Genomic DNA, 25962 nt, shown 5'->3' on the forward strand with positions numbered 1-25962 from the left:
ACGGATAGTCAGTATGGTTTCAGATCAAATAGATCAACATCATTGGCATTAATGGAACTGATCGAAAATATCACCAACAATATAGATAAAAGACAATGTATAGTTAGTGTATTCATTGACCTAAAAAAAGCTTTTGACACAATTAATCATGACATATTACTTGATAAACTGGAGTACTACGGCATTAGAGGAGTGGTGTTAGAATGGGTAAAGAGTTATTTGAGAGACAGGCAGCAATTTGTGAAAATTGGGGAATATCAATCAGAGTGTATGGACATTGTTTGTGGAGTTCCGCAGGGGTCAGTATTGGGACCAAAGCTGTTTATCCTCTATATCAATGATATATGCAGAACATCAGATATACTACAGTTTATTCTATTTGCAGATGATACAAATATTTTTTGTGCTGGAGAGAACTTACAGCAGCTTTTGGAAATTGTCACACAAGAAATGATTAAACTGAAAACATGGTTTGATAGAAATAAGCTATCATTAAATTTGGAAAAAACTACATTTATGTTATTCGGAAATTGTAAAAAAGATGCAGGAGCAAAATTATTAGTAAACAATGTTGAAATAGAGCAAGTTTCGGATACAAAATTTCTGGGTGTGATAATAGATAACAAAATCTGCTGGAAACCTCACATAAAGCATATACAAGCCAAACTGTCAAGAAGCATCTCCGTACTAAGTAAAGTTAAATATTTTTTGCCTTCCAAATCACTCCGGGTACTTTATTGTTCACTTATATTGCCATATTTGGAATACTGTGTGGAAATTTGGGGAAACACATATAAAACTGCACTTCAACCAATATGTAAAATTCAAAAAAAAGCAATCAGGATGATTAATAAAGCAGGATTTAGAGACCATACTAACATCATGTTTTTGAAATTAAAAATACTGAAGTTTATGGATCTTATAAAATATAAAACTGCAAAAATTATGTACAAGGCCAGATACAATATGTTACCAGGAAATATACAGAGGATGTTCTATGACAGAGAAGGAGACTATGAATTGAGGGGGAAATTGAATCTAAGGATTCTTAAAGCACGGTCAAAGGTTAAAACCTTTTGTGTCACTATTTATGGGGTAAAACTGTGGAATAGTTTTACTATAGATCTACAGCAATGCTCAGGAATTGGTAAGTTCATGAAAATACTTCGAAAACTGATTTTGGAAGAATATGATACCGATAAAGATGATCACCCATTGTATGTATAAAAATACCAAATTATATCAATCACGGTAGCCAAGTTTATATAGGTTCTCCTCGTGTATCGTGTGGAGTATGTGATGATGGGAATTAGGTGAATTATGTGGGATCAATAAGATGTTGAGCAGGGGTAGGAATTAATAAGTATGTTCATACTTCTTCCTACTCCTTTTCAGACCAAACATTGTTACATTATGTCAGACGATTTTGTTTTATTTCATTATATATTTTTTGTTTATCTGAACACATACGTGTGTGTGTGTGTGTATATCTACATATATATTCGTATCTGTAAATGAAAATATATGTAGTGTGTATATATTGTTTTTTGTTTTATATGTCTGAAACAAATAAAGATACAATACAATACAATACAATACAATGCCATTGTTTTGCCCCCTTAGCTCCAGGTGTTGTGCTAGAAAGTGATCATCTGCAAGAAAGTGGTAGCCGTCCGCGGGAGAGCGCGGAGCTGCTAAAGCTGTAGCGCACTGATTACTTACAGTTACTTCCGTGCAACTGATATAAGATGCGGTAAGCTGAACACAGCTTCAACCGTCTGTTTGTTGAAAAATAGTAACACCACCGCACAGCCTTTTCTTGTTAGTAACGGTAACGGCGTTGTAACGATAGAAATGGTAATTAGTTAGATTACTCGTTACTGAAAAAAGTAACGTCGTTAGTAAAGCTGTTACTTGTAACGCGGTTATTCCCATCACTGGTCCTGACAGTGCTAGTCTGGTTTTGAGTCTGGTGTCTTTAATTACTCTGCTCCACCTGGCTGGTGAAATATTGCAGAAAGTGTGCAACAGTAAACACAGTATTGGTCATATTTTTTGCCTTTGCCTAACAAGCATAAATTCCCTGGTTTGATCCCAGGAGGAGCAACAAATCCCTTTGGGGTTGTGTCAGGAAGGGCATCAGGTGTAAAAATCTGCCAAATCAAACATGTGGAGCTACCTGCTGTAACGATCTCTTGTGAACAAGGGAGCGTCTTAAGGACCTTATCCTAAATTTGGAAGTAGTGAGTTGGGATGATGGCAGCCATGACAATAACCTGCTATTATTCAGCAACATACGGATCACTGATTTGTAGTATTTTTAGTATTTGCTAAATAACAATACATTTTTTCTGTCTGTGTAATACTTTCGTTCACAGGAAAATATTTCAACAAACACTGATTAAGGTGTCATGACAACCACTTTCACATTTTTCTCAATGCACCCTCATTTCCCGAGTTTGTTATATTTCTTTTGGTTTTTGTTATTATTATTGCGGAAAAATTCAGCCTTCTCACATGGACACTGATGAATCAATCTCAATCCTTTTTGTTGGCTTATTCGCGGTTCCCATGTAAAATGCATGCTTCTTTTGTGACTCATTTTTAAAGCCACCCACAATGACCCAAGCACACAACAGATTCCCACTTCAGAAGCTCTCGGTATATTTCAAACCAGTGTCATCTAGCACTTATCACAGACTTTGATTGCGACGAAGTGAAATCCATTATTGTTTAGACACTAGAAATTCATGGCATGCTTTCTACACTAGTAGCTTAAAAAGAGAGCACACATAAACACCGAGTGTCAGCATTTACTGATATGGGCACTTCACACTCCTGGCCACAAATTGATCAACTGCGATCGAACCTAGAATGAGCTGTGAATCAGTTACATTGGGGGTGTCACTGCTTAAACAATGCATTTCACATGAGTCTGACGTAGTTGTTTTAGTTTTGTTTGAGTACACCTCTGATAAACGCACCAGATCGAATACGGGCACAGGAATCGAAAACTTTCAAGAAATTCCATCACAGTATTACAATCTTTACAGTACTGTTCAACAATGCAACAAAGACTTCCAAAAAATACAGATTGATGGCACATTCGCGTAATATGCAACATGTTTTGCCAACAACTGCCAACAAAAAACAGAGAAACCTGAGGACAGCAGTTGCATGTCTGGTTGTGTTCTCAGAAAACAGCTGGTGGGATACTCATCAATATAAATAGAGCAGTGCTGCATGATCTGCATTTGTGATGAGTGATCAGAGATTAAAGGCAAAAGAAAGAGTCAACTTTACTCCTACGTGGCCCTCATCAACATTGTTTTTCAATGACACATACACGTTCATGCAGATGAAATAGGCTGCTGTGTCTGCTCTCATCTGTCCAACAGATAATCACCGGCTAGACTGCCGTCGTTACCAGCTTTCAGCAGTGTGTTGAGGAGTCTTTCAAACTACTAGGAAATAAAATATCTAAGGAGCATTTCAATGTTACAACCAATTTTACAGACAAAATTGAAGAAAAAGAACAAAACAAGATGAGGGAAGAGCCTCCATGGCTTTAAATGGTTAAATGGGGAAACTAAGAAGAAATCTACATACACAATATAAGCTATTTTCCCCAATTTGCTATACCTAACTATTCAGCTCTATATACACAAGGGAGCTGAAAGGAAACTGAGCTCTGGAGGCTCTGAGTTGCATCTTATCAGGCCATCTTGACCCTTCATCTCTATGATAATGTTCAGTGAGTAGGTGTGAGAACAAAATGTGTCCTCAGCATGTAGGTCCAAAATTGAACAGGCTCCACCATGAAATACCAGCAGAAGCACGTGCACACAACACGCCTATACACCTACAAAATGTAGGAGAGCTGTAAAAAGCAAATTCAAGTCAATTGGAGTAAACACCCAAGTTTCTCTTCATCACCACTTACTCCTTCAGCTTTCAGTAGAAACGACTTGTTTAAAATGTAGCTAGATTTTCCCCGGCATACTATTAAGAGCAACAGCTACAGCTACAGAAATGGCTCCAAGATCTGATCTTTTTTGTTTTGTTGTGTTTTTTTTCTCTCTTTCTCTCTTCCTGTAACCACAGGCAATAATTGCAATAATGAAACCTATAGACTAGAACATGCGCTTAACCCAATTAGAGGTGTATATGTACGTCCTTTTCTTTCTTTCTTCCTTTTTTTTCCAAAATATGTTCAACCAATCAGTGATGCAAAATGAAAACAGAAAATGCCCTGGGTAGCGTTATGGTGGTGTCCAAAAACACTGTGAGAAAGAAAGCTCTAGGAATGCTTTCTTTCATCTGCACAATTTGGACAAAATTAGGACCATCTCGTTTCAAAGAGATGCTGGAAAAAGTGGTCTAATTGATTAATTTTGAGGCTGAGCTTTTGAAATTCTTTATTTTGAAAATCTAAAAATCCTCCCATGGATGCAAAATTCGTTCAGCAATAGTTGTTCAACTGCTTGTTAATACAACAACAACAAAAAAGCTTAGTACAAAAAGTATGATTTCTTTATTATAACGACAGTTCTTGACAGTAGGTCTAATATCATTGAAATGCTTTTTATTTTCCTTTAAATGCTGCATTTGTAAGGAAAATGCATTCGTGGGTTGAACCGCAGAGCTGAGTATGTCGGTTGCGCCCATGAAAAACTTGCCAAATCTTCTCTGCCAATGCCAAACAGCTGATTCTGCTATTGACTTTTGTGTAGTATCATTTATTGGATTTAATGACTGAAGCCTGAAGAAACATGACATTTCGAAAGTTTAACAGTTTATTCCTTTAACAAACTGGGACTTCAGTTTTATGTGGAAGAACCATTACATGACCAGAACAGCCTGGCACCTCCTCCTCATGGTGGTCACCAGCTTGGTAATATACTGCTAGGGCATGGCATCCATTCTTCAACCAGTATTTGTCACAAGTCAGCCAATGTGATTGTGTTGGTCACTCTGGCATGAACAGCAGTTGCCAGCGATCAGCAAAGCTCTCTCTACACCTTCTCTGCACCTTACAATCCAACTGCTGTAAGGCAGAATGTGGATGAACATCCTCCTCCTCCCCATGTTCAGCTTCCAGTGCACGTGTTGCCAGCCAAAATGAGCCTGATGGAGAAGGAGAGCCTTGGCAGGCCGCCTGGCAGCCCCATTAAACCAGAGATTGGCTGCGTGCAGTGTGTTTCCAGATTGTCCGGGTAGAGACCTCTCGGTCATCTACAAATCCACAGAGGAACAAACCCGTTACGTCTCATAGTACCACAGTATTCCAAAAGAGCACTTTGCTCTCAATGTACAGGCTTACTTGTCATACATAACTGGAGAGGCACATTAGACACCTCTTCTACTATTAAAATTAGATTTGAAGGGTTCCTTTATGATAAAGTTTGGAGTAGGGGCTGTGTTACGTCAGCCAGAACCCAACCTCAGTAATGCTGCTATAGGCTCAGGCTACTGTAGGACCTCCCATTCATACAGCAATCAAAACTATTTTCCTCTCTGACCGTCCTTCCCTCTCTTGGCTTTTATATACAACCATTGCATGTCATTAGGTTTGTCCTTTCTCTCTCCTGCAATTTGTGCTTTGCACTCCGCGCAGGTATCACTGACTCCCATGATGCATCTTCCTGATCTCTGGATAATGGTCCCACCAACCTGCTGAGTGTTTTATATTAAAGATTGCGGCTTTTTTCTTTCCCCTTTTCTTTGATTTTTAACCAATTTTGAGAGATGGGCTTCCTGAACCTGGTTGGATGAAGGTTTCTTCCTGTTACCGTTACAGGGAGTATTTTTATTTTTCTCCTGACTCTCTTTCCAAAAAGAAACTGTTCAGTTGTGAGATCTTTTGGGAAATGCATGCTGCATAAATAAAAACTGAATAGAAATGATAGAACTGAATCATCTACACATCACCCAGTATTAAAGTAAAAACACAGCGAGAATTAATTTCTACGTATCAGCATCTTTGTCACCATAAAATAATCAAATAAGCCTCATGCTATTATGCAATGTTTATTTTTCTTGGCAGCTTCCAAAATGGTAGCCCATATCATCTCTGTAATAATAAAACATTTATGTTGATACTGAAAATCTTTGTGTACTTACTTTTCTTTTCTACACAAACAAATTGATCAGAAATCAGTCGGAGAATTAATAATCCATCCCTCTTTATTAGGGAGTCTGTTCATAACACAGGTGCATGTCTCTTCTATTTTTCTAGACTAATAACCAGAAAGAAATGAGACTTGGGGTTTGGTGATTCAGCAATTATATTAGTGACCTAAATTTGACCCCTGATGCTGATGTCCTGCGCTGGCAAGAAATATCCACATCACACAAGCAATCACTCTTAACTGGCTATATCTCCTCTAGGGTGAACGTCAGTCTATTGCAGCAGTTCATTAGCAGAGAGGCTTCTCATTTGGGCACGCCCAAAACAATGCATTTGTATAATGAAGTAATGGCTTCAGGGCAGAAACACATGAGATGAAATTGCTGCAAACACACACAAAAAACCCCAAAACACATCCTTTAAAGCACAGACTCTGGCACATCTTATAAACCAATGATTTTAAAACACTATAAATATAATTTTACAGAACAAACTGTAGCAGGCTGAGGGACCAGTGGCTCTGACAACAGATTCTTGGGAGATCCAAGCACAGATTTAGAATACTAATTTCACTGTCTGAGCCCTACTGCTGTCACAGTATGACCTCGTCTGTGCCGCTTGTGATCAATGATACAGCAATGGTACCATTGATTTTGTATTTTAGATTGCTGGCTGAGTTGAACTAAAGAGGAATTGCTTCATTAACGAACAGCATAGAGATTTTATGTCAAATCACTTTTTTTTTTTAATCGAACTTTTAAAAACAACAGCAGTGCTTTCTTCCACGTGACAGACTGACGACCAGTCCGGGGTGAACCCCACCTCTCACCCTCCAGCTGGGATCGGCTTCAAGCTCCATCTGAATTGGATAAGTGTAAGAAAATCAGATGGATAGATGAATAGAGGGATGGATCATCTGCCTTGGCTGGATTAACAGTCCAACTATAGGAAATATACAGAACAGGTAGTGCCAACATTCAGCAGGCAGGACTCAGTTGTAGGACGCGTGCCAGGGACTATTACTGAAGATATGTGTAATAACTGTGCTTGTAGCTGATACACACTAAAAACTGCTGGGTTAAAAATAACTGAATTTGTAGCCCAGTGGGTCAAATTTTGGCCGAGCCACCCCTCGGTTGCTTCAACTCAACAGGGTTGGATTATTGGTTTGATCCAGCATACTGGGTTAGGATAACTATCCAAAAATTGGGTTAAATTGACCAATGTTTAAAGCTGAGGTTACAAAAAATCATAACCCATCACAAAGGTTATAATACAATTATTATTTGGGTAAAATCTAAAGATTTGTACCTACTTTAAATTCAGCATATAAAAAAATGAATTTAAGATAATTCAAGATAAAAAGTACTTTTATTGCCATATGACACATAGAATATAAACAGCAAAATTCATACAAAATATATCAAACAATAAAAGTAAAATACAAGTAAAACTTTTTACATGTAAAAACCTCAATCATTAAAAAAGTGGTGACTTTGGTTTTTTAAGAACATAAAAAAATCAACTCAACACTTTGGAAAAATGGCAACAGGTAAACTCCCTCTCAGATTATTTCATGTACCTTTATGAACACTGGTTATACTTACCACTGTAATGTAAATGTCACTGAGGAAACTGCTGATTTTCTCCAAAATGATGTAATTAGAATTCTATTATTGAATTTGAAAAAAAGTAGCTTTTGTTCATAGATCAAGACAAACACAAAAAGTTTTTGTAAAACCATTTACGCAAAATAATTTCCAATGTTTCAAAAATTCTACATCTTAAAGAAATGCAAAACTCATTGCTATTCTCCTTTCGCCGTTTCACAGCATGGAGGGGGTGATGGTCATCAATGGATTCAGTGTCCAGTGCCACAAATTCGGAAATAGGACACACTGAAGGCAAAGAAATGCCTTTCAAATCCTTTTAATTTTTTACAATAGTTTGGAGTTTACTGTCACAATGCTCTTAACGGTTCCGAACAGGGGCTCCCCATCTTCAGAGTGAGACAACAATAGTGTCATTCCTGATCTGTAGTTTGTACCCTTGCACTCAATCCAAGATGGCAAAAACCCTTCTGTGAAAACAGAAATTCCCTCAAATCCACTTGTCAGTTTTTCAAAATCATCTACAGCACCAAGCAGTCTGGTGCTTCCTGGTTCAACTTCAAGGCGATGAGCGAGCATCTGGCCGGAAAGAAGAGTGTAGCACATCATTATTTGATGTCTGTAAGCTTGGGATTTATAAATCTTCGGAAAGTTGCAGTACACATGACTAATTAGCAGAAATGAACTACGCGCTCCAATTTTCTGATGGCTCCAGAATAAGGTAGCATGAAATGGTGACTGGGTTTCAAGTGTCTAAGAGGAAAGAGCTCCAAATAAAGACAGTGGTGTTCCTGAATAAGATGTCTCAAAAAGATTACTGTTCCTTGCGTTAATGAAGGAGAAAGAAATCAACTCCATACGGCTAAGCAATAAAATGAGTAACTCCCAGTATTGGTTTCCCTCTGGAAATCCCCAATAATGAGAGTTAGCAGTCTGAGTAAGCACCATGTCTATATCGCTGTTTGCCTATATGCAGAATCATATATTAAGCCATTGAGTTTGATAGCTGATGGCTTGTTGCGACTATCACAACCCCCATAGTCAAAACTGGTCAATCTATAGTTAAGTTGCTCAATAGTCAGGACTTCTTGGTCCATCAATGCATTTAGCACTAGCTTAATTTCCCAATCCCCAACTCCTTCAAGGATATCATGCATAATATTGGGAGCAACATTGTCAGTGACATGATAGAACAGCAACTTATTAAGAGAACAATCTCTTTTAATACCAGTTTGAAATTGGTGACGTAGAAGAGAGACTGAGATGTAGTTTTCTTTATCACACACTGCTGAAGGATCTTCAATTGTCTGTACCTTCAGAACATCTCTGTGTATCCGACACCATCTACACACACTGTTGCCAGCAAAACTTTCTGTGTAGCCAAGTATGCTGTTGAGTCCGACGCTGTACCCACAGATCTGTGCCATTCTAGCATTTACACTCCCTTCGAATTGTGGGATTTCCACCTGAAAGCCATTAATTTCCAGATATGTAATTTCATTCACAATTGCCTCCAATACAGCATTTATTCCATGGGTTTTTACATCATCAGTCTTGCTTACTGCCAATAAGAAGTGAGATTTTTAGACTAGCAAGAAACTCTTTTGGCATGCACTTATTGATATAGTGATATATGATACAACCCTAGTTTATGGACTGATAGTTTTGATCCAAGTGGATTTACCATCTCACAATCATCATTGTAAAGTGCTAATAGAAAAGACAAATTCTCAGAAAGAAGAAGAGTATTTGCAAAGAATGTTTCATCTGTAAAATCTTCAAGGGCTGTTTTTTTTAAAAATTTTCTCCATTGTTCCTGGACTTTCAAGAATGACTTTCAAAATAGATTTCAGAGGAACATACTAGAAGGTGTCTCACACTGCTACTTGTTTCACTGTCCCTGTCTCTCCATCGATTTCCTGCATATAGGAAAACCCAGGGAAAGGAACTGCTTCTGGCTGTATGAAGTATCCAGACTGGGTGAAATACTTCATTTGTCTATATTGTGATTCAAATCCTTAAAATGGTTCAGAGGCTAATGCAAACTCCTCTAAAAGTTTATCTGCGTTTGGAGTTTCAGACTGGCCAGTCTCTCTTAAGAAGATGCCCCCGCCCCCAATTGTTTATTATCCCATAGAAACAGCACTTTGTAGGATTATGCAAGGCAGCTTACAGACTAAAGTTTCTGCAGATATGTTTTTCAAAGGTCGGGCTGCTTTATGCTTAGTTTAAATCTTGTCTCAGCTTTACGGTGGTAGCGTATCTTTAGTGACAAAAACTCCTTTAACGTTATGTTTATCTTTTGCTCACTGCAAATTTAGACTGAGCCATGCTTGAATATTGTGGAGAGAGGTATGCTTGTAAGTGTGCTGTCTCGCTACAATAACTGACATTAACAGGTGTTGTGCTAATATCAAATGTAATTACATAGACGTCCTATTCGACTTAATTGTTATCATTCTATTATAAATTCTATTATAAACCAATAAACTGTAATTATCAAAAATAACCCCATCACTTTTAAACTGTAAGAATTCACCTTTTACTTACCATGTTTTATTTCATGGAAGAGGAGAAGTCCAGTGATATATTATCAGGTTGATAAGATAAGATAAGATAAGATAAGATCTAGTTGAAAATGATGGTTTGTGAAGAAAGATGTGCCTTCTTCTGATGCTTGTCTTCAACCCAACCAATTGGGTAAAATTTAACCCAATATTTGATCAAAGCTACCGAGTCTATGACCCAACAGAATTAGTCAAGCTGTAGAGTTAATTAAAGAACCCGGCACATCGCCAACCCAACTCCTGAGTCATGACTTTTTAACCGATATTTGGCCATACTAACCCAACCTACAACCCTTCAACTTCCCAGAAATTGAGTTGTGAAAATAACCCAGCATTTTTTAGCATATATAGATAAACATGTAACAGAGTGACACACTCAAAGCATGCTATGTTGGAGTCATTTTCATTGGGCAAGGCCATTCAGAAGGACTGACTCATTCACACTTACCACTGACATTATGGCAATGCCATCCCACACACACCAAATGAATGTTTTTGTTATTATGGCATGCAAATGTGTCATGAATCGCACACTTTCAAGCACATTTCATCTTCTTATTTGAGCATCTTATTAAAAACTGCTACGGTGAAGCTGAGAGGAACAGTGGCTGTACAGGGTGGGTGTATCTTTTATGCTTTCTGTGTTCATACTCCACATGCCTGTTTTAATTTTTAACAAAATGTGAGGTTTTGATCACAGTCACCCCTACTGGGACCCAGTCTGCCAACTTCCTGCCTAATTAAGTGAAGCTCTGGGATCACTGTAATGAACGAACACAGTCACGTTTCCAGCATAGCTAGATAGATAGGTGGACAGAAACAGCCTTAAGCATAAACACTTCAGCCGTTCCCAGGGGAATGTTTTGGTAATGGTGGGCTGCCTGGGAAGGTAGGACATTTCTGAATACATCATGACAACACAGAGTGAAGCAAACATCCGGTGTAGCAGACAGCAAACACACTACGATGCTCAGGCTACTGATGTACTCTTATCACATTTCTCATTTCCTGCTCGGTTTCACCTGCCAACTAACCTAATTCCGCAGGGGAGGGGGGTCCCCCAAAGATGTACAGCCTAAACCTTAAGAATATCGCCCTTGAGTGACAGTACATGCGAAACGCATCACACCTCATACTGGTTTAAACATACAATTGGCATTATGGGAAAGCTCGCTTACCTGTCATAACTCCATCTACTGTAAGACATACTCCTGTTGCTGCTGACTCCCTCCATGGCAGGGATTGGACTGGATGGTGAGACGGCAAAAAATAAAAAAATAAATAATAAAAGAAAGGAAAAAAATCAAAGCGCAAACGCTGCCCTCCTCTTCGTTGCCACGGCAAAGACGAACTAATGGAATCGCCGTTTAGTGAATGAGCCGGATGGCTCCGCGCAGCCAGACGCTATCCTATGGACTATACCACTACAGAGAGGGGAGCGAGCGCGAGCGCTGTCAGCTCCAGTGCACGCGCATCTACCAATTTCAGTCGTTTAGGGCGCCGATTAGTTATACAGACTGACTGCGCCCTACATACACTTCACCCTAATTAACGAGTCCGCACCGATGTATGGCACTACGCTTTCTTTTGATTGCTGGCATGCAAGGACATGAACGCATAAGCATTTTTTTACTCATTTGCTGACAGCTGCACAGTAAAAGATACTTGTATGTATCAGCTCACTGCTGACTGATGCTTTTTTGTTTTAAATAAATGAATACCTGGTCACACACGTGGACATGCTCATTTGGCAAACTAATCCACGGAGTAAAGGTGCCAATTGGGGTGAAAGACAAGCAGGAAATCCTCTTGAGCTTCACCTGTAATAGCCTTCCATTTATGCCAACAAATAAAAATACAAACTCCTTCAAATTTCTCATTTTCTCGTATTTAATCTCAGGAGGAACGCGCCTGAGATTGCACTAATGAGCAACTTTCATTTTCCAGTTTCTGCTATTTTGCAGGCGCAAATATCACATATGCTCGAATTTTGACATTGCTGTTACTCTCTAGAACCTATTGCACAAATAGTGGCATAGTGTGTGTGATTATAAAATCAAAATATCATTAAATTATAGTAAACGAATGATGTAAATTCTTTCAGTTGACAAGGAATTATGCCAAGGAGCTGTTAAGATGTTTATGATAGCCCGTTATTTTTGCTAAAACTTATTAAGAGCTAAGTCCTTCCATCAATTTGTCATCGAGCTTTATGTCTCTGTATTATGTGCTCTCTATATAAACCCAGTGGTTCTCAAACAGTGTAGGCAGACCTCCCTTGGAGGCACAGAGCTACTATATGTAAGACTTTACTGATCCTATCTTACTGACCTTTATTTCAATAATTTACTTGGGTCATTTTTTTCTATCGGCGAAAAAAAAACTGTGGGTTGGGTGGTGTTTTGTATCATCTGATGTAAGGTATGAGAGAAAAATGAGAACCATTGCCTTGACCATGTTCTGGTACATGTACTTAATAGCATTTCCCTTTAGTCAAACAGTTACCCTGTGGTTCAAATACATGCATGTAGCTGTTTATGGAGGTTTGCTTTTGCACAGTTGTGTGAATTTAACTGGGTTCGGGGAGCTTATTAAATCATTGTCAGTAACATGTTTTGGTCTCAAAGACTCAAAATGAGAAGAAAGTATGAAAAGGCGACTGATCTGTCTGAATCTGGCCTTTTTTGGTCTGTTTTAGGTCTAGACTACACGTTTATTTCAACACTTATAGAATAAACATGTGTATTATTATGTAAGGTGTCTGGAAATTTATATGCCTCGGTTAAAGCATGCCAAAATGAAGTCCCCTGCAGATTAAAGGACAGTAATGCAGATCTGCAGTAAATAGTGAATTTTCAGTTCAATCTCATTTTTTAAAGCTAAAAAAAGATTCTCTACCCCCTCAGGCTCAATGACAGACTTTATTTTAGCACCAAAAGCTAGACACAGGGCAAAGGACACTGATGTTGAAGAGAAAAAACAAACAGTATGATTGGGGTTCACACTAGGTTTTGCAATAAGATGGGAGATTTCAGCAATTATAATAATCATTTGTATAATTTAAAGCTCCTCTGTAAAGTTTCCCAAACTCTCCTCCACTTGAACCGGCATTATTATACTCTGTGCTGGTAATGAACACCTCATAATAAATATACTCTCCATAACTAAGCCACATAAGATTTTTTTGAAAAAGCAACTAAAGAAAAAAAGCAAAAAAACCCTTCCTGGTCACATGTTTGTGACAAATCCAATTTTGCAATTTTGGGCCAACAGTCATCTTCAGTTTAAAATAATTGAGAGAATTAAATATTCTTCTTTACATATATACACAGCTGTGCTGTGAACATGTATTCACTTATAAACATATAAAAATACTTGTCAACTAGTCTGATAAGAAAATAATGTATAAAAGTAGAGTAGAAACATTTAATCAAGTCCGTTACTTCAATCGTCTAATTTTTGTGGTTTATATTACAAGATGATGAGTGAAAAACAAACTGCAGTACTCTGTTTGAATGCCTGAACAGAAGTACACAAGTGGGAGGGGAAGGCAGAACATTATACTGGGTATGTGGCGATGGCTGCTCCACAGGTGGCAGGTCCGTTGAGTTCATGTCCCACTGGAGATGGGTTGTCTTATGATGTGCATCTCAAAGCTTCCATTTGTCCTAATTTTCCAACTGGCAGACCATCGGGATGGGGGGGGGAGGAAGCCGTGTTACAGAATAATTCAAAGACAAAGGGAACAAACACATTGCCACTGTGTTATTGGAATGGTGAAACAGTTATTTGATCTACATCATGGACTAAATGTTTGACAGAAAAGATGCTTTGCACTGGAATGATCTAGATTGAATGGAGCTCTGAAAGCTTGATTTGCAACAAAGGGATTTGCTAGCATTGCTCGTCAAAGGCTGAGTATAGAATGTAGTTTTCAGTGTTTTGAGCTGAAATCGGGTTAGTTTTCAAGGCTACACAAAGCGCTACCAGTTATTTTATTTCTACTGCTTCTTAGAAATGTGAAAAAAATATGTAGTATGTCCAATGCTGACCTAACCGCCACCTTCGAGGAAAGAAATTCAGACAGATTTGCTACTTTTTGACAAGTGTAGGATTTTTAACAATCCTTCAATCTGTAAGACTTAAAAAAAAAATACAGTAGACACTTCATTTTTGACTAAAATGAAAGCAGAAACCACAAAAAAGATCAAGAATTCACTGCAAAATGCCAGAAACCTCTAATCTCATAATAGCTTTAAGGGCTATCATTATATTTATATACATACTTATATATTCAGTTCATATATGTAAAACCAAACTCAATCTCACACACTGTACTGTGGTGATTTAATAGGTCATTAGAAATACAAAATCACAACAAATGTCACATATGTACAGTAGCAGATTAGCACATGGGAGTAAAGGTGGATATGGCACAACATACACAAAGCTTCATAAGATAATCTCTCTGCTCTGGTCAGACACTGGAAACTAAAGAAAGTCATTAACATTCTGGATACATAGTTTTCATTCAATCTCGGTAGCAAGTACAAATGTCACTACAAGGCAAGAGAAGTCCTTCAGAGTACGAAACATTAATTTGTCAGGCTGATTTAGAAGGCAATGTTTAGTGTTGGGACTCTCGTGTGAATTAAGATTACTGCTGAAGGTAGAGTGGTGTTAAATTTTGGCATTGTCAGTTGTCCATAGCGATGTCCTGGGGACAGCAGTTCCTGGTCAAAGTATTTCAGAAAAGGCTGTCTGAAGTCATGCACGTGGAGAAGGCAGCGGTCAGTCATCCACTTAGGATGTGATGTCAGGCAGAGTGGGTGGGGTGGTAGAGTAGCTGCATGAGTTACAGTGATAAGGCCAACTCAGACAATCACACAGTGGCAGCCGCTCTTGTCTTTTTCTTTCCTTGTAGGTTCTGGCGACGGTGGACATTCCTGTTCTTGGAATTTCCTGGGAGTTGGAAGAGATAGAGCATAGCTATAAGGACCCAGTGTGTACTTTTCCCCCTGTAATTATGGCCAGAGATACTTAATCGGTCTTTAAACTATCATCTATAACATGTTATCCACCAAAAGCACCTTATATCCCTTTAAATCTCCTTCCTTTTAACTCAGGGCATTTTAATAATAATAATAATAATGGATTGGATTTATATAGCGCTTTTCAAGGCACCCAAAGCGCTTTACAATACCACTATTAATTCACTCTCGCATTCACACACTGGTGGAAGCAAGCTACGGTTGTAGCCACAGCTGCCCTGGGGCAGACTGACAGAAGCGAGGCTGCCATAACGCAGCCTCGATATATGAACGATATTTTCACACATATCGTTCATTTTTTCTGGTCCGAATCTGTTGATGAGTTTGTAAACTTGTAGCTTTTTCACATGATTCACTTTCTTTTTACACAGAGAAAAAAAACAAGCAAACCCAAGCACATCACTACAAACCACGTGAGAATGTTCAGTCCGCTTATTGTCCAGATGTGTTTGGGGTGGGAACATTAAAAGTAAATACAGGAAGAAGGTGCTGTGTTCTGAACTACTGGAGCATTTACGTTCATGTCACGGGTTGCTGGAAGTTGCTTGCTGTCACTTGGTTAAATTGAAAACCTCCTCAAGGGTGCTAACAGATTACCAGAGTCACCCACTGTTTCTAGTCAAGGAACCGGGCAGTTAGTTAGTTTGTAACTGATTTCACCTAGCGACAGCCAACAACCTCTAGCAACCACTTTCTAACTGGTTGTGGAATACATATGTGGACTGGTCTCTTGGCCTCTGTTACTGAGTACATATGGAAACTGTTTACATTAAATTTAAATTAACCTTGACTGTGACACTTCCATGACCACATACATTGAAATGTGACCTAATTAATAATTAATTTCTTCATCTTTACCACAATTATTGGTGAGCCAAAGTTTAAATTCCTTTGAGTTTTATCTAATATGATTTTTTCTTTTACACAGCCAGAGATTGTGTGCTTAGTTTTAGCACTCCTTGTCAATAAATGAAGGAAATACTGTCCTATTGCTCCCTGCAGAATGCAGATACAGTTGTTTTATGCTAAAGCCTTCTGGAATATTTTCTAGGACTTTATACTTGAGTGGTGGGGAATTTATATTTTAAAATTCAAAGAATATAGACAGAAACAAAGAAATGTAACTCATCTGTTACAGCAACTGTTGACATAGCTTGTCCCTGTTTTTATAGTAATTTGCTAGGCAGGAAACAAAAGAGCTTAAGAAAAAAAAAATGTTGCTCCTGTAAACATTCACCCTGAGATCCTGCAGTGTGTTTAACAGGGCACTCTGAGGATTAGACATATTATTTTTAAGCAATATGTGCAACATGCCTCAACACTAAAGCTTCCACACTGTTTACAGATACAACACAAAAGACTGACATGTGGACGATATGTAAAACAACACACTTTTACAAAGCACCTACCTGATTACTCTAACCAGCTCGTGGAAAGCCTGGTCTACGTTCATTCGTATTTTAGCTGAAGCCTCCATGTATGTGACCTTTAATTGTCTGGCCAGCTGCTGGCCCTCTTCCTGGGTTACCTGAGGCAAAAAGAAAGATGGTAATGATGACGTGAACCTTCAATGTAAACTGAAGTCCGGGAAGGATCATGCTCTACAATCCATCAACGCAATCACTGTGTTTATAAAAACAATGTTATTACTTACTGAAAAGCTACAAATGTCATAATATTGTAAAATATCAAATATGTCTGTCACATACTTGCCTTTATTCTATGAGTATAGTGTGCAACATCGACCAGTTCCTTTTGCTGCTCTATCTGTATTAATCAAAGTTGCATTCACAGAGGACAATACCTGCTTTAACCGTGACTCCCTTTGGAGTCAAAAAGGAGTCACAGGTCAGCGATCAAGATTCTTGATTTATATCAAGATTCAAGATTCTTTTTCACCATTAGGGGGCGGTGTGGATTTACCGAAGGGAGCGAGGCCTGACTGCACACCAGCGGCTGAAAATTCATCATTTCATCACACTCCTGTTTCCATCCATCCTCCCCTCGACACCAGCCTTTCTGCAGCTTCTTTTATTCTTTCACTCACATCCTGTTGTATCTCAGCAGCTACGCTGCAGCTGCTGCGCTACCACTTTCAAGTATGCAAATGCAAAATCCTCCCGACTGGTTCGTATTATCTCTTCAGCTGATCAAACTGGGTACATGTGAGCCTGTCAGTGCAATCTGTTGGACTTACTTGTCTCTGTAGTTCCAGATCTGCTTTGTTTCCTACAAGGATCATAGGGAATTCGTCTCTGTCTTTCACTCGGAGAATCTGTCTTTGGAATTTGTAGATTTCTTCAAAGCTGTAAATCATAGTATGTGGTGTTAGGTCGTGTTCCCTAAACAAACAGGTTGTGCAATATCTTCTCACATATCGATGAATGCATTCATCTAAAAATGTACATGAGACAGACTTCAAAGCAAAAGGAATGTAGCTACAAATGCCCACCATTACCACACCCACGCGAACAGAACGATCACCCAGAGATAAGGGTCATCGGCAGCATGCATGAGACAGAAAGGCTAAAACATGTCAGAATATAAAAAATGTCGAATGCATTTATTTAAGGCTCTCTTCTGCATGCTGACTTGACTGCTGAGCCACTACAATAAAGATAGCATGTGAGGGCTACATTTTTATTTTCTGTTGGGTTGAAACTAGCCCTAGTTTCAACCCAACAGAAAATAAAAATGTTAAAAAAAATAAGTAAAAAAAAGGAGGAGGTGGGGGGCCAGAATGGAACAGTGCACCCAGGGCGGCGTTCCAGCATCGGGCCCACAGACAGCTTGGTGAGCACATAGTAAATCTGGAAGGACTTCACTAATATAAATGGAGGAAGGAAAGGCTGTTTACAACATAAACATTGGGAGGAGGCTGTGGGGGCAAGGGGAATGCAGCTCACTGCACTGCTGGGCAGGGACGCAGGCATGAAGAAGATGAGTAGAAACACAGAGATCACAGCATAAACTCTATAAAGTTTCACATAAAACACTATTTTATGTGGCGTAAGCTGCGACACATACTGAGAGACATAGAGACATACAGAGACATACTGATGTATCTGCATATTTTTATTACTTTTTTTGCTTCTATTCAATAGTATTAGTGAAGAGAGGAAGCCTAGATGCTGCTATATGGCGTCAGTTGGCTTTTACTGAAACTGGTGGAGCCTGCCGTTTCTGAGATTATCTACATAAACAGGAGGAACACCCTTTATTCTTTTTAGTTTCACTATTGCAGTAGCCTGTCTTCATTTTCAAAAGATGAATTTGCTTGGCGCTGGCTTAAAAGTGATTTATGACACTTGTTTTTACCAAGGTGACCAAATAAATCTGGCATCCTTTAAATGTTGTTTAAAATCAGAACCAATTAGAAAGTGTGGACTAAAGTTTAAATTAAAGGTCCGTGACAGTGTTACTTTGACTCAGGGTGCTATGCACCGGGGTTTAACAAGTTAAAGGACTCTCTGTGCCTCAGAGTGTTGTTAGTACATACATACGTGCATGTTTCTACTGTATACATGATGGAATTCAGCAGGGATTGCTACGGGATTCTTGTCAACTCCCTTAAGCGTCAACTTGTATAATGCTCTCTGAGCCCATGCGCTATTGTTTCAGCAGGCTTTAAATAGAAAGCTAAGGTGAAGTCAAGAGAACAGGATAAGGGGGTAAGTGCGAAGAACAAAAGAATATGACAACAAGAGCAACAACAAGGTCCGGAAGTAAGAGCAACAAGTGAGAGTATCGGTGCAAGATTTATGGTTTTACTTTAGAGTCGGAGATAGAGGAGGAGCAGCGCACAAGCGTATGTTACTGTAAACAGAAATGTGCAAGGCGTGTGTGCGTGTGTGTGTTTGCACATGATGAAAACTGTCACTTACCTTCCTCTGTCAGTGACTGAGAAGACGAGCAGGAAGCCCTCCCCTGTCCTCATGTATTGTTCTCTCATGGCTCCAAACTCTTCCTGTCCAGCCGTGTCGAGGACTAGAGAGCATGAACATGTGCGTTGACAAAAAAAAAAAAGTACACACACACACACAGGGTAGCTCACAGCAAAATAAACTTCTGAAATCAGTTCCTCAAGTGCAATAGACTTCAGGACAAAGGAGCTACGTGTGCGTCTTTGTACTTGCGTATTTGCACTGGTCGTGTTTATTCAGCAAAGTGCACTTACTGTCGAGCCTGGCCGGCCTTTCGTCGATCACACACTGCTTGGTATAAGAGTCTTCAATTGTCGGGTCATAGTCAGTGACAAAGTACGACTGTAGGAGGCAAAGAAAACAACAATAAAGGTGGATAATATTTTCTTTCTGCCTACTTCTTGTAACAAATGAAATAATGAATTTGTGAATGCATCCGAGGCCTGGAACTGCGTCGGGTTAGACATATCAACATTACATCCAACCTACAGTGCATTTACTTTGTTTCTCCATCTTTGTAGATTTCACATTAAAAACAAACATAAAATGAAATGAAGTGACGTTATTAGATGTTTTTTTGTGTACGTCTTTATACAAAAATGTGTTTATATTTCAACACCATTCATAAAGCATGTCCACAGCACGTTTAAAAATATAAAGTCTGAGTTAACTTTTTACCCTTTTGTTCCCTCCACTGTGTGCTTAAGCGCTGCTGAAAAACGACTGTGTGCATTGATCAGGCGGCTTCAAAACTGCCCCTTCTGTTTGTCCTTTTGTTTTAGGTTTAAACACACTACAGTTCCACTGACCTCTACCTTTACTAGCATGCTGCACACAGGAGGTAAGCACACTCTGTGCGGACACCTGCACGAAAAAAAAAGCCGCTTAGGCTCTGACAGCAGCCTGCTTTTCACGCTAATATCTCATTTACAAGATGTTTCCTCCGTTACCGCTGTAGGCTTTGATTCTTTCACTCCGAGGCCAAAATCTGGTCTCTTAGTAACCTCAGCTGGAAGGGTGGGGCCAGGGCGGTGTTGGAGGTGGGGTGAGGCGGGGGGGTCGTGCATTTTTTACATTTTTCCCATGTTTTGTTGTTCTCGCTCTCCTCTGGGACTAGTTAAGCGGTGACAGCTGAGGGGAGTGCTCGGGGAATGTCAAACCAACACCCTAAAACGCAGCGCGATCACGAGGACATAAAAATCCAGACAAGTTTCCCTGTCATTCTAACAATAGGCCAAATTAAACTTTTACAGTTGCAGTGGCGTTGTTTGTGCCTGAAACTGTATGTTATTTTATGACTCACACACAATCCCACTTATTTTGGGGTTAGCTGGCAGCTGAGGAGACAGAGAGCTCTTGCTCTATGTGCTGTCAGTAGCACATCTCTGAGTAATACGGAGGCGGTTAACGCAACGTAATTTTCATTTGAGAGGGACTGAAACATTTTAGTCAATAAATATTAAGTGATGGTGGCACTGAAACTGCAAAAGCACATCACCACTTAAAGCTACGAGAAGCTCATATATGCTATCAAAACTCTTTTTAGCCTGTTGGATCATTTCTGCAGCTCCATCGCGGATGATCCATGAATATTGTATCTTGGGATGCTCAAATATATTCATGGGATCAAAATGTTTATGCCTTTAAGTCTCTGGTTGATACTGCATATAATCAGATTTCGTGCCTTCTATAGAGCCTTTCTTAGTCCTTAGTCAAGCTCTGTTTCAGTTATAGGGTACTTTATTTTTGTATTTATATATTTTTTGTCTCTTGCAGCTTTTTGCACATGCAGGTAATTTCTCCATCGCACGCTCCTGTCGTTGTGTAGCGTGGACGCAAGACTGGCCTGTGTCACATCCGTTCACCGCTGTTCAATAATTCATCAGTATTACTGTGCATCCTAGAACTCGCTGCACACTGCAAACCTGCACTGACAGTGTGCCTTCAGACGACGAGACAGACAGAAAGCGAGAGAGAGAGAGAGAGGGAGAGGAAGGGGGTTAAGAAAAAAACCCCAACAACAAAAAAAAAATGCTGCTTATGTTTCTTGTCCCTGCCCACCACCACCTCTAGCACTCTCCCAGCTGTAGCTTCAGCATGTGACCTCGGCCTCACGTCAATCTCTTATTCCTATTCTGTCAACCTCGGGCAACGATGAGCATCGCTCTGCCCTGGCTGCTCCTCCCTTCTCCCTCCTCTGCGCGAGCAGGCGATGGAGATGCTGCACTCCACTCTGGCCGATTGTCTCATTGCCATTTCCCGTGATAGATGAGGCTGTTTTGCAGTGCCAGCAGCACCAGAGCCAGCACTAGCAGGGCTGTAGCCCAGCCTGGCTGGCTTTCAGCTCGGCCACAGCAAAGCGATGGGCTAGGTGAGAAAGTGCAACATGACAGGAGGGCTACCAATAACTATATGACATGTGCCAGCATGAATCATGGGTAGTAATATGGCCTATAAATCCACAACTTCATGCTGTGATTATTCAGAAATGGAAGAAATATAAAAATTCCATCAACTGATCTTGCCTCATGGGGGGAGGATGATCATGAGAAAGCTGGTGGATCAGCCCATAACTGATACATGTGAGGAAGTGGTAATGATCTGAAAGCAGCTGGGACCACAATCCCAAAGAACACCATTCGTGATACACTACAGCGCAACGGATGGAAATCTTTCTGCACCAGCGGGATATTTAGTTTGCTAGTGACCCAAAGAAAACCATCCCAAAGTCAAGCACAGAGGTGGAAACATTATGTTTTGGACTGTTTTTCTTTCTTTTGCTAAAGATACAGGACGACTGCAGCGCACTGAGGGGCTAATGGACGAGGCCATGCCGTGTAAAATCCCCCCCCCCTCAGTCAGAACACTGAAGATGGACCATCACTGAGTCCTCCAGTATGACAATAACCCAAACCATACTGCCAAGGCAAAAAAAAGCAGCGGCTAAAGAATAAGCACACCAGGATTCATGGAGTAGCCTCGCCAGTCTTCAAAGATCTCAGTCTTTTAGACAATTTGTGGAAGGAACTGAAGCTTCGAGCTGAGAAGCAGCAGCCAAGAAACCTAAAGGAACCTACTCAGTTTCTAACTTCTATGTAATCCTGTCTTTTGGGGGGTTTTTCGCTTTAGGATTTTTGGTTTATATTCTGTCTCTCCCCACTACAATGACATAAAAATTAGAGACTGCTCATTTCTTCGTAAGTGAGTAAACAAACAAATTCAGCAGAAGAACAAATAATTATTTCTCACATTATTAGCAGCATGGTTTGGTTTCACCTCCACTCAGCAGCAGGACAAAATTTTGGTTTATTTGACACAAATTATCAAATAAAGGTGCTAAAGCTTAACAATATGAAAGAAAACCAGCACAACAGTGAGCACACAACAACACACTGTATGACGAAAAAATAAATCCAGTCTAGTTTAGCTGTCGGTGGTAAGGTGGGTCAAGCCACACTCAGCCCTGGTCAGCTCCACAGGAAGGAAACTCCACCTCTGCAGCACGGAGCTGGCCCGGTCGAGCTTTCGAGTGGTGGTGATGTCACAGATGACATCTTACCCTACCCCGCCTTTCCAGCAAAGTCTGATCCTGTGGCTCAGTCCTCCTCCAGCATTCTAGCTATACATCCCAGCCACACACACAAAGCACATGTACGCTCACACCAGGAAATCATTAAAGGCCACGAGTGGAGGCCCAGTTGATGAGGCTCAGCAGCAGTGCGGCTTTGTGTGCTGAGGCCGTTCTGTATCTAGATGATTGTGAAACAAAGACAGATTGTTTTCTGGGCTGAAACTAAGAAGCTGTCATATAAAGGAGAAAGTCAAGGAAAGGGTTAAAAAAAAATAGGCTACAACAAGGGATTGATTTCTGATCTGCTTATTTTATGATCAATTTCTTTTGTTTGGGTGCCGGTGATGAATGGTTTTCAATGTTCTTAAAATGCCTTTTTCTACCATTTCATATTATATTTTTTCAAAACAATACATAATGTATAAAAAATGTTCAAACAAAGCAGGAAGAAGAGAATCAACAGATTCTTAAAAAGAAGAGGGTTTTTTTTGTTGTTGTTTTTTTGCATAATTGACAAAAAAGAGAGAAAAAGAATCCAAGTCTTTGCGCAAATTCCTGTAGATTAATTATCCTTTCAGAAATCCAAGAAATGCAAAAAAACAGAAAAACATGATGCACTGATTCATTTAGACGCACGTCTTCCCCCCCTCTTTGCTACACGAGCCACGCACAAAAAAAAGCGCTAATTCAGCGTGTAGGTGCTTTGTCGTCTAAGCCACTTCATTGCTCAACACAGGAATAAAACACCAAAGCACCTGGTGAAGTTTGTGCTCTGTAACAAGTGAAGAAATAAAGCAATTAATCCCGACTGTTACGACTGCTGGCTGCCAGCGACGCAAGAATGGGTGATATGTGTAGGCGTGTAATCAGCATAGTGCTTGCATTATGCACCCACTTCCTCCCCACACAAACAGCTATGCTAACACTAAATATAGACCCTTTTCCATCTCACTCAGTTATCCTGCTTGTTTGGTTGTTTGGTTAGAGACGCCGATTTGACTGTTACCATCATTATCTACGCGGAACATAAAACCACTGATTCAGCAGCAGCAGAGATGAAACTGAGATTTTCTTTTTACTACATAATAAAAAACTTCATTAAAAAACAAAAACAAAAAAAACACCCACCCAATGTAGGTTACATGGTGCACCCGCTCACAAGACTGTCATAATGAGAGGGAATGCTGAGCTAAAACAAATAGTCATCAACACAGTTGGGAGTTAATTACCTTCTGCATATGGCTTAATGCCCAATGAGAATTCCCAGACCTCAGCTTTGAGAATCATCAGCCGTAGATATTCTTTAATTAAAGAAAAAAATGTAGATTAAATACCATTAAATCTTGTTATTCTAGTCAGCATATGCAGATTTGCACTATTCCCCAAACTGCTCATTCCCCGCTCCAGCACACCACAAGCCTACCACAAAATGTTCCCCAACTAAACATTTTACATTTTATAAGAAAACTATCTCTTGTGATATGTCTGGAATTGCGACCTCGCATGTAACAAACTGTTTATATCTTGAGCACGCCATTCTGTTTTTTTTTTTTTTTTTGTCAACGTAGCTGGTTTTGAGTTCTTAATGCTCACTAGATCGTCACCCAAACGCCTGTTTTGTGCTCAATGAACGAAAAAGTAAAAAAAGAAAAGAAAAAAAAGAAAGAAAAAGAAAAATAGCTCTGCACGAAGAGGTGGGTGTGAAAATGAGCCGCTCGTGGTTTTTGTGCATTTTGCAGAATGAGCTGAAGGTGAGCAGCAAACCTCAGGACTTGTGCAAATCCAATTGAGCAAGCTTTGTCGATTCAGAGCATTTGTGACCACAATTTGAGTGAATGAAAACAGTTCTTATTCACACTGCAGGACTTTTGCCAAATGTATCAAAAGTGCTTGGCCCAGAAAAGCTATATGGCACGGTCAAGGGAAAGCTATAGCTCTCTTTACAGTGAGCGTTCAGCTTACTTCACAAAACTGACCCATGCTCTTTGTTTTGCTGACAGAGCAAGCACAAACTGCTAGATGGACTGAAATATCAGCAGCGAGGAGTAGAACAGGAGTGGTCGCTACATGAAGCGGGGGCGTGCCCCCCAGCTGACAGGTGAGACATGCCATTTGTAAGACTTGTTCGGTGGGCCGGAGCCAAGTTCAGCAATTTTGATTAAGAACACAAACCCCACGCCAGACAGACTGGAGCCTGCCAAGTTACAGTCTGAGACAGAATGTGTAGATCCGTTTCTGACAGCACATCATAGCCAGACATGGTAAATTCATACACTGTACATGCTAATGAAAGGCTTCAAAAAGGCAAAACAGCATAAATATTGGGGGGACTCAATCTGACAGTAAGCAAATACTTGATCAAGCAAGTCTCGATTACCTCAAACCGGCAGGGCAACACTGCCGTCTAAGAAAAGAGAAATTTGACTGTGGGCATCACTTCCTGTCCGAAAAACCATGCAGGTTTAACCTTCTGTGGACCCTCCGGGGCTGCGAGCAGCTGTCTGCAATCAAATAGCCGCCATCAGTGTTTAATGTTAAACAGATGGAAATGAAGACCAATTCCTCTGCAATCTCTGCCCTGCCTGTCCCCCTCCGTTATCGCCTTTCTTTTCATGGTTCACAAAGTTTCACACAAGTGATACAAGAATTGCCGCGAGGAGCATTGTTCTGTCGAGTACCTGGGAGCGCCTGAAAAATAGGGTGGGAGGTGGGGGGGCGTTCAGAGCGAATGAAGAGGTTTGAGGGGGAGTAAGACTGTAAGCTACATGGAGAGGGAGAGCGAGAGAAAAAAGAGGGGGAGGGAAAGGCATTAACTTCCTGTGGAAACACCCACTTTTCCCATGAGCTCATACAAACCAGAAAGGTCACTTATTCAATACCTAATACACATGGAGAGAAAGAAAGCACACAATGTGTCCACTGGCTTAAAGGGCCACGGGGGAGCATTCTGTTATAGCTGGGAAAGCTTTAAGACCGTAAACAATGCTGCAGAGAAATACTCGAACATTAAAAAAAAACAAAAAACCCAGTGCTGGTCATTTCCAAAAAGCCCTACACCCCTGCTATAAAGTAAGCCAAATAAGCATCCATAGTAATGTGACTTCCATTGA

The 25962-nt window shown here is 40.0% G+C and overlaps 2 protein-coding genes and 1 long non-coding RNA gene across 3 annotated transcripts in view; 1 reads left to right on the forward strand and 2 right to left on the reverse strand.

Annotated features, from left to right (window-relative positions):
- Positions 1 to 11905, reverse strand: part of tub (TUB bipartite transcription factor) — a 64893-nt gene extending 52988 nt beyond the window's left edge. The window contains exon 1 of the mRNA XM_082533215.1: positions 11486 to 11905. Coding sequence (XP_082389341.1) covers positions 11486 to 11541 — 56 coding nt within the window. The 5' untranslated portion in view covers positions 11542 to 11905. The remainder of the gene's footprint in view (positions 1 to 11485) is intronic.
- Positions 1 to 25962, forward strand: part of LOC309691102 — a 248062-nt gene that overhangs the window by 218781 nt on the left and 3319 nt on the right. The window contains exon 2 of the long non-coding RNA XR_014271887.1: positions 24853 to 24950. This is a non-coding gene — a long non-coding RNA (uncharacterized lncRNA). The remainder of the gene's footprint in view (positions 1 to 24852; positions 24951 to 25962) is intronic.
- The window catches only part of rras2 (RAS related 2), a 28076-nt gene continuing 15323 nt past the window's right edge, over positions 13210 to 25962 (reverse strand). The window contains exons 2-6 of the mRNA XM_082508305.1: positions 19536 to 19623; positions 19243 to 19345; positions 17556 to 17664; positions 16768 to 16886; positions 13210 to 15269 (exon numbers count right to left, since the gene is read on the reverse strand). Coding sequence (XP_082364431.1) covers positions 15182 to 15269; positions 16768 to 16886; positions 17556 to 17664; positions 19243 to 19345; positions 19536 to 19623 — 507 coding nt within the window. The 3' untranslated portion in view covers positions 13210 to 15181. The remainder of the gene's footprint in view (positions 15270 to 16767; positions 16887 to 17555; positions 17665 to 19242; positions 19346 to 19535; positions 19624 to 25962) is intronic.

This window comes from Aulonocara stuartgranti, assembly GCF_965226115.1.
Source record: "Aulonocara stuartgranti genome assembly, chromosome: 1".
NCBI classification, from domain to species: Eukaryota; Metazoa; Chordata; class Actinopteri; order Cichliformes; family Cichlidae; genus Aulonocara; species Aulonocara stuartgranti.